The 10,040-nt window shown below is 34.2% G+C and overlaps 1 protein-coding gene across 1 annotated transcript; it reads left to right on the top strand.

The window, feature by feature from the left end:
• The first annotated feature begins 5,373 nt into the window (after positions 1-5,373).
• LOC143597200 (potassium transporter 5-like) lies at positions 5,374-9,798 on the top strand. The gene is made up of 7 exons (XM_077075773.1): positions 5,374-5,571; positions 6,133-6,352; positions 6,817-7,065; positions 7,140-7,190; positions 7,762-8,022; positions 8,104-8,526; positions 8,915-9,798. The coding sequence occupies exons 1-7, from the start codon at positions 5,374-5,376 to the stop codon at positions 9,772-9,774; spliced, it is 2,262 nt and encodes a 753-aa protein (XP_076931888.1). The 3' UTR covers positions 9,775-9,798.
• Positions 9,799-10,040: the final 242 nt, after the last annotated feature.

A 10,040-nucleotide genomic window follows, 5' to 3' on the forward strand; every position in this document is an offset into this window, starting at 1 on the left:
TAAACAATAAAAATAAACAGAATTACTTAAGATCTTATAAAACAATATTCTACATCATCTGGCTTTGACAGCCCTCAACTCCGTCAAGACCATAATTTCCGGTGAGACAACCACACACAGCCCACCACCACCTCCACACACAATTGGCCCATATCCCGCTTCAAAGAACTTGCTTGTCTCATCTCCAGCGACCGCCACCATCTCGTTTTTCAGATCTGAATCAATGTTGCCATGGGTTAGGTGGAGGGAAACAGTGGTTTAAAGGAAAGTGCGCGGATAAGGTAGGTGCATCAATTGTAATGTGTTTTTGTTGTAAATTGATGGGTATTCAAGTGTTATATGTATTCCAACTCGCTGGTGGTGGTGGTTTCCGGTGGAGATGAAGTGGAGATCAATTGTAATGTGGATGTTATTATTAGGGAGGTGAAATATGTAAAAATCTCATTAATATACCTAACTAATTTAATTATAATAGTTAAAAAGATAAAAATACTACTTTAGTTTTGTTTTTAATTTACACATTCTTCATTTTATTCAACATAAATACAATTTATTCATATAATACTATTTCTTTATGTCAAAAATATAATTTTCAGTCAATATATTAGCATATATCAACGTACTTTTTATTACTAGATATCAAAACATAATATATATTTTTTTTCAATTGGTATGACTATAAAAATTATTGTCGTAAATAATAATAAAAAAAATATCATACAAATATGTCCATTAAATGTAAACAATAAATATACAACATACACAAATTTATATAACATACACTTGTTTTGAGCAATAAAAACGTACAACATACAAAAATCATATAACTTACATATGTAATTCGACATCAACAATTATATAAACTACACAAAGATACACATACCCTACATATGCGTAAGTCATATGTTTTTTTATATGTAAGCTATATGTTTTCTTAATCTTAGAACAAGTGTAGGTTATATGTTTTTGTGTAGGTTGTATATTTTTTATTGACATTTAATGCAAACATGTGTAAGATAGTTTTTTGTATTATTCATCAAAATGTAACTACGTGTTGATGGATATTGATATGTTGAGTTGAAGAAATTGGTTTTGAAAAGAAATTAATGTTTGAATAAATTGTATTTGTGTAAGATAAATTTTCGTGTGTAGGTTATATGTTTTTTGTGTGTAGGTTAAATGTTTTCGTGTGCATGTGTATTTTATTGATGATGAATTTTGTGTGTAGGTTTAATCTTTTTCGTGTGTAAGTTATATGTTTTCTTATTCTTAGAACAAGTGCAGATTATACGTTTTTGTGTAGGTTGTATGTTTTTTGTTGATATCTAATGCAAATACATGTAAAATAGTTTTTTGGTATTATTCATCATAATGTAAGTATGTGTTGATGGATATTAATATATTGAGTTAGAAGAAATTAGGTTTTGATAGAAAGAAATTTTAATATATGAATAAATTATACTTGTATATGATAAAAAAAAATCAAGCATCGGAAATTCCGAACCCATAGGAAAAAGTTTATGGCTCCACCACTAAGTATATCCCACAAATAGCAAAGCTACGGTAGGGTCTGAGCAGGGTAAGATGTAGACAGCTTTACCTCTACCCTTTAAAATAGAGAGACTGCTTCCGGTGAGACTCCCCGGCTCGATAGTAGTTTTGTATCAAGCCTTGGACATAATGCACATAACACTCAACCATCGGGACCCGCCGATTGGTGCATGTACCCTTCTCTTTTGGCTATCAACGCCACCACATGATGCCTAATTAACCTTCCACCACTTTTAACGTTATTTTCACGAGATTAGTAAAATAACGTCAAAATTAGTGCAATTTCACTTTTGCCCACCGAGGATTCACACACATATGCATTATATGCGCACACCGCTGGGTATATAAAAGTCTTTTTGAAAAGAGTATAGTTAACTTAAATACTTTTTTTGTTGTACAAACATGCTGACTTTATTAGTTTGTTTAATTAAATGACTCATATTATTTTATTATATAGTTTGGATAAGTTTTTTCGGTTTCTTGCACACCCCTAGCATGTATGCATGTATGTATGAGGCCCTAGTAACTTACTTGGGTTTTCCCTTTTAGGTAATATATTGGTTTTTATAAAGAAAATGTATGTATGTATGTATGTATTGTTTTTTTTTATAAAATGTGAAGAAATATGAAATATGGAATTGTAGATTAACTTATTACACTCGGTTTTTCCCAATACAAAATTGCATAAAATCAGCTAATTTGTTGCAGTGTGTCTTGTTTTTTAAATATAAAATCAGCTAATATGTTAATATTTATTTTTATAACAGTGTATAGATATAATATAAATAAAATGTAAAAGGAAAGTGAATAATTATTGATCTATTACATAATTAAGATCTTAATTTTGGAGGGAAAAGAATTGTGAGAATTAACTAAAAGATGACAAGTGTTCACATTTATTTTACTTTATTAGAATATGTAGATTTTCTTATATATCCTTCACAATATTTAAAAACAACCATTTCAACATAAACAAACTTTGACGGAAAATATCTTCATTTTGGGTCGTCGGCGAAATAATCATCCATGAGTACGCGTTGACCTTGCTCACGATCACACCACACACGTATTGATGTAGCCTTGTTGGCCGTCTCTTCGTCTTTAAGTTGGCTGGTCAAATTGTTGAAAAAAAAAACTAATTAAACTACCATCATTCGAAAAAACATCGTCATCAAAGTCGATAGGAGGAACGAACACCTCGATCCCATTGCCCACAAAGATCATAATAAATAACTAAAATTTTGTTTGAGAATGATGAGTATGGTGAAAAGAGAACGTGATTACTTGAAATTAGTTTAAAGTTATATTGAGATGATATGTATTTAAAGTGGGTAATTCTTTTTAAATTTTTTTTTAAAAAAAGACCATATTGACCAACTGTTATATTGACCAACTTTTCATCGGGTAGTTGTCACTCAATTCAGGAACCCGATTTAGGCCATAAACCCACGACAGCGGTGTTACTGCACGTGGTGGGATGTCGATTGGGTTTTGTCGTTTCCCTCTTAAATAGTAGGTAACACTCCGCTTAACCACCCCCCTCCTCGACGGATTTAGTGATTTACACGGATGTCTTGAGCTTCGGCTGTCAGGGGCAATGTTGTTATACAACTGTTAAAATGATAGATATGATGGGAAGATGAAAAGAGTATCATCATCATCTTACTCAGTATATCCAGTGACGGAGCCACACTATCACCACCGGGTTCGGCCGAACCCGGTCCTTTTTCGGTTTTATATATAGCCTATAGTGTTGAATTAACGAGCGAACCCATTCGTTTTCAGCGAGCGAACCATTATCGTTTTAGAAAAGTATATTCGAACCCATTGATTATAAAAAGTTTAGTTAATAAGCAAATAAAAACATCGGTGATCGACTCAGCAACCGATCAAGTTTTTTCTTCGCAGTTCGCCTCAAAGTTTCAACCATCGCCAGTAACCAATACCTGCTGGTCTATCGTTTGAGAAGTGTTTATCTTTAATGAAGCATGTGAAGTAGGATTTGCATAATCATCTGGGTGACGATTATATAAATGATGCTTGTATTTGTTGTATTGAGAATGAGTTCTTTTTCAAAGTCGTGATTGAAGATATTTTTCAAAACATTAAAACACGTAAAGGAAAATTATAATATGCAATATCTTTATATCTAATGACTTTGTAATTTATTAAATGTTAAAGATATATTTTTGTTATGATAGTGATATTGTATCTTATTTATCTACCCGAGTGATCAACCTAACCCGACCCGACCTATTCGAGCGCGAAACTTTGACACTGAAAAAAAAAGTCAAGCATCGGAAATTCCGAACCCATAGGAAAAGGTTTATGGCTCCGCCACTAAGTATATCCCACTAATAGCAAAGCTACGATAAGGTCTGAAGAGGGTAAGATGTAGAGAGCCTTAACTCTAGCCCATAGGAATAGAGAGGTTGCTTCCGGTGATACCCCCGGCTCGATAGTAGTTTTGCATCAAGCCTTGGACATAAGGCACATAACACTCAACCATCGGGACACCCCGATTGGTGCATGTACCATTGTCTTTCAGCTATCAACGCCACCACATGATGCCTGATTAACCTTCCGCAACTTTTTAACATTATTTTCACAAGATTAGTAAAGTAACGTCAAAATTAATGCAATTTCACTTTTGCCCACCCGAGGACTCACACATATATACATTATATGCGCGCACCGCAGGGTTATAAAAGTTTTTTTGAAAAGAGTATAGTTAACTTAAATACTTTTTTTTAGTTGTACAAACATGCTGACTTTATTAGTTTGTTTAATTAAATGACTCATATTATTTGATTATATAGTTTTCTCTATTTAAAACGTACGTGTTTTAGTAATTATAGAAACAAATCTACCACGATGTCTCAGTTTTCAAGATTAAAAACTAAATAGCTTTGGTTTGGTTCTTTTATTAAGTTGCTGTTTAATACATTAATAGCATTTGGTACGTTATGAGCATTTCCTTTTTATGTTTTACTTTAAAATTTATAACAGTTTTATTAAATTGTTGGATACTTAGATATATAAATTTAATTTGTTAAAATATATTATTATCATTATAGATATAAAAGCAACGATTGATAATCGACTAGAGGCTCGGGATGCAAGGGCGCCGATAAAGAATCAAGTTTTGGAATGAATCTCAGTATCACTTGAATGGACATATTTCTAGCCTTATTCGTGGACTCGTAGCGGACCGGCTTTTAAAACAACGGGTTGATATTGATGCGTGTTGGATTACTCAACATGGTGACGGGCTGCTACCATAGCTACAAACAGTCCGCTACTTATAAATATCTTCATATCAAACAGTGGCTGACACATATCCTGTGACGAATCGACCATGAGCCAGTGGCGGACCGCTGTTGTTTTGCTTGGTGGTCCGCTACGAGTCCACGAATAAGGCTAGAAATATGTCCATTCAAGTGATATTGAGATTCATTCCAAAACTTGATTCTTTATCGGCGCCCTTGCTTCCCGAGCCTCTAGTCGAATTGCATGATAAACCAACGGCGACGGTGTTCACCGCAAGGATACCTAGTATAAATATACATATCTTGAATTTACAAACTGTACTTGGTAATTTAAATTTCAAATGTAAGATATGCCAATAAAGAAAAATAGTAATTAATATACAACACAAATTCTATTTTCTTTTAATAATGAATTATACGCGTAGGGTAAGTGTTACAAATTAATATACAATACAAATTCTCTCTTCTTTTAAGCAACTTAGCGCCATCATAACTCTTATCACTCCTGTATAACAACCTCCATCTCTAGGGTTTTCTCCCACTTGATTTCACCATGTCTACCCCTGCAGGCGGAAGCAAACTAAACTCAAACGCCGTTAACATCGAAGTCAAAGAAGATAGCACTGAAGAAGTCCGTTTGGAACAAACACCTGATCATCTACCTACCAAAATTAACGGCTTAAATCGTCATGGTTCGTTAGATATTGAGGCAGGTGAAATCCATGGCCACCATGGTCACCATAATACCAAGGTTAGTTAGTAGTCTAGGGATGTGCAAGAAACCGAAAAAACCAATCCGGAGAAAATTGAAAAGACCGAACCCAAACAAAAACCGCCGTTTTGTTTTTTATGTTTATGTAGAAACCAAACTAACGGTTCGTTTTGGTTTTGCATGTAATAAAAGCCGAAAAGCCCAAACAAAATTTCTAGATTTTGTTTTCCTGCCTTTTATTTTAAGTAATTTATAAGATTTTGATGAACATGTAACTCAAATACTTTTGGCCAAATGTATAATAGCGTATTAGTTAACAATTAACAAAATTATCTATACCTGAATGCATTATTTTATTTTCGGCCAGCATTCTTTTCGAACTAAATTTTTCAAGCTCAAAAGGCAAAAAAGCGAAACCAAAACAAACACCGAAACCCAACGGTTTCAAAAATCTAAAACCGAAGCTTTGGTTTTCGGTTTGGTTTCAGCCCAAAACCGTACCACGCACACCATTAGTTAGTACATATTAATTAATAAATTACATTTTTCTTAACTTTTTTATATACTATTATTGACAAAGAAATATCTGTGTGAATGAAGGATTGGGGAGTTATACTAAGACTTGCGTTCCAAAGTATTGGGGTGGTCTATGGGGACCTCGGGACATCACCATTGTACGTGTTCTCGAGCACATTTACTAATGGGATCAAACACCAGGATGACATCTTGGGTGTTTTGTCTTTGATCTTCTACACCATCACACTAATTCCGGTTATAAAGTACGTGGCAATTGTTTTGCATGCCAATGATAACGGTGACGGTAGGCATTTATTCTTGATTAATTCTGTGTTTTTGTTGATAGTATCAGTTTAGCACTTATTTGAATAGAAAATCATGCAATTAGTTTTGTGCTATTGTTGATAATATCAAATTAGTACTTAATTATGCTCTTTAATATTTACATGTGAATTTAGAAAACATCTCAAAGCATTCATTAAATAATATCTAAGCATTTAAAGCTCTTTAATCACTATTTGGTTATTACTTAATTGTGTGTGTGGTTTTTCTATAAAATGTGAAGTAATATGAAATTGTAGATTAACTTGTTACACCCAATACTAAATTGCATATAAAAAATCAGCTACTTTGTTGCAGTGTCTTGTTTTTTAAACAATCGTATTTTTTTTTTGTTTTAGACTATCTATATATGAATCATTAGTCTTTTTGTAACACATGGTAGTCAAAATAGTCCTAATTAATGAATTTCTTTTGAATATACAACAGGGGGCACTTTTGCGTTGTATTCGAAACTGTGTCGATATGCAAAGGTAGGTTTAATCCCAAGCGAGCAACCAGAGGACCGAGAGGTCTCAAATTATCAACGTGAGTTGCCAAACAATCGTAACAAAATATCATCAAAGATCAAGAAGAGTCTCGAGCAAAGCAAGTTTGCTAAGTATGCACTTCTTTTTGTTGCTATGCTCGGGACTTCTATGGTCGTTGGTGATGGCATCCTCACTCCTTCCATCTCCGGTGATTACTTTTACTCTTTCTTATTGTTCTCACGCACTTTCAATAATTTCTAATGTATCTAATTCTCTATGTAGTATTATCAGCGGTATCAGGACTTAAGAAAGCAACTGATTTCATGACAGAAGGTAACTCTATCTTTATATGTCAGTTTCCTTACAATTGTCTAGAAAGTAAAAAAAAAAAGTCTAGTATTTATACTTTTTTAGTACATGTTTCTAATTTTCATACCTGTCAAGAAATGAAGCGTAGAAAACATGCATGCAGTTAAATAACGAATCGCAAATAATCTTTCTATCTTTGGTGAAAATGGGTGGATATGTATATGTCAAGTCATAAGTTATAAATTGATCATTAAATTTATAATAATTAATTATGGTTTATATGGGGCTAGCTAACTTACCCAGTCTTCTGTTCTTGCATATTAGTGATGAACCTGAGTTTTAACACAGGTAAAGGATGTAGTGATGTAAACATGTAGAAGTATATACTAAGTTTCTAACTTACCTATTTGGCTATTTAAAAAAATTATTATTATTATTATTATTGAACTCAAATTAAACCAAGCCGGCTTGTTTACAGTCGATTTTAAACAAGGTTTGAGGTATTTAAATAGAATTATTCAAACCCAACTTGCTGTATGTCTTCATAAAGAATGAAAGCACAATGTTCTAACATCTTGGATATGGATCTATGCAGGGAGGATCGCCATTTTAGCTGTAATGATCTTGATTGCTTTATTCATGGTCCAAAGATTCGGAACTGATAAAGTTGGCTATGCTTTTGCCCCCATCCTCTGTGTCTGGTTCTCGCTCATTACTGGTATTGGTGTATACAATTTCATCAAGTATGACCCTTTAGTTGTCAAAGCCATAAATCCTAAATACATTGTCGATTATTTCAAACGAAATGGAAAAGAAGCATGGATTTCGCTTGGTGGAGTAATTCTTTCCATTACAGGTACAACTTGGTAATAATGATTTTTGTTTTGTTACGATTTTAGACTTTTTGACTATATGATGTCTGGTTGGATTGTAACAGGAACCGAGGCCATGTTTGCGGATCTTGGACACTTTACTGTCAAATCGATACAAATAAGCATGGGTTGTGTGGTTTATCCGGCTGTAATCACAGCATATGGCGGCCAGGCTGCGTGGCTAAGAAACAATAGCGATCAAGTTGCAGACACGTTTTATAAGTCGCTTCCAAGTGCCTTGTACTGGCCGATGTTCGTTATGGCTGTCTTGGCGGCAATTATAGCAAGTCAGGCTATGATATCCGGAACTTTCTCCATCATCAAGCAGTCGCTTTCACTAGGATGTTTTCCTCGCGTTCAAGTCGTGCATACTTCAGAAAAGTATGAAGGACAAGTTTACATACCGGAAATTAACTACCTTTTAATGACCGGTTGTGTTTTAGTTACTGCTACGTTCAGAACTACCGAAAAGATCGGCAATGCTTATGGTAAGAGTTTCTTTATACATTGGTAGAACCAGTTTTTATCCAATGAGGTCACTTATTTCCGAAGTCAAATTTCTAGCAACCAGACGTTATAATTTTTGGGTCGGGTCAAGGAACATGATAAAGATGAATGCATAATCATTGGATTACACATATAATATTATAATATTATTAGAACAAAACAAGTTTATAAAACATTGCATATTTACATAGTTTTTCTATGAGAAAAGCTATAAAATTGACGTCTGTTTAAAAAAATGAACTTAATACTCAGATCTAACAATTTTAGTCATTATTTGGACATACACACTAAAATTTGAATAATCAAACGGTTTGTGGTGGTTTCTATTTTCTGACATGTTACTCGTACTTCTGCCTCCTATTTATGTAGGAATCGCGGTGGTATTTGCGGAGACGCTAACATCAGGATTTTTGGTGGTGATCATGCTTGTTATATGGAAAACCAATATACTTCTGGTGATGCTGTATGTGCTTGTGATTAGCTTCACAGAATATCTCTACTTAAGCGCGGTTCTATATAAATTTGCCAATGGTGGATACTTACCATTTTCATTTGCTCTCGCGCTAGTGTTCATAATGTGCACTTGGAACTATGTTCACCGAGCAAAATACAACTATGAGCTCGAGCGCAAAGTGTCACATGAAGCCATAAAAGACATTGTTATGGACACCAACATTAGTCACATGGGAGGACTTGCTATTTTCTATTCTGAGCTCGCCCATGGCATTCCACCAATTTTTAAACATTATGTTGACAACGTGCCTGCTTTACATTCGGTTATTGTGTTCGTGTCCATCAAGTCGCTGCCAGTCAGTAGGGTGGCACCCGAAGAGCGGTTCTTGTTCAGAAGAGTGAAGCCAAACGAGTTGTATGTGTTTAGGTGTGTGGTGCGGTACGGGTACACAGATGTACGCAATGAAAAGGAGTCATTTGAGAAGATTTTGATTGAACGCTTAACGGATTACATCAAATATGATTATGGAAACGAACCGCAAAATGCTAGTCTAGCAAACGAGGATGTTGTGAAACTAGACAAGGCTTGCCAATCTGGAGTGGTGCATTTGGTGGGGGAGCACGAGATTGTGTCGAGGGAAGGGTCTTCGCTATGGAAACGGTTCTTGATCAATTATGCTTACAATTTCATGAAGAAGAACTTGAGACAAAGCTATAGTGTGTTTGATGTTCCTCATAAAAAGTTGTTGAAGGTTGGAATGACTTATGAACTTTAAGGAAGTGTGAAGAAATAATTTAAATACTCGTTTCCTACTATTGAGCATATCCATGAAGTATGAAGATGTTTTATGTGGTTCTTTGAGCATATCCATGAAGAATGATGATTTTTTATTAGCTTTGAATGTGTAGTATTGTACTGGTCCTACTGGACACTTTAGTTTTTATAAATTGTTACACTTCAGTTCATATCTATTTTGTGATATTGTTTTGGTTGTGTTAATCGTCAGACAGGCTATAGTATATTATGCAACTGTTAATTCAA

The sequence above is a fragment of the Bidens hawaiensis genome, unplaced genomic scaffold, assembly GCF_021521415.1.
Source record: "Bidens hawaiensis isolate Kalapana, Puna unplaced genomic scaffold, B.hawaiensis_p1.1 tig00047736_1, whole genome shotgun sequence".
Lineage (NCBI taxonomy): Eukaryota > Viridiplantae > Streptophyta > Magnoliopsida > Asterales > Asteraceae > Bidens > Bidens hawaiensis.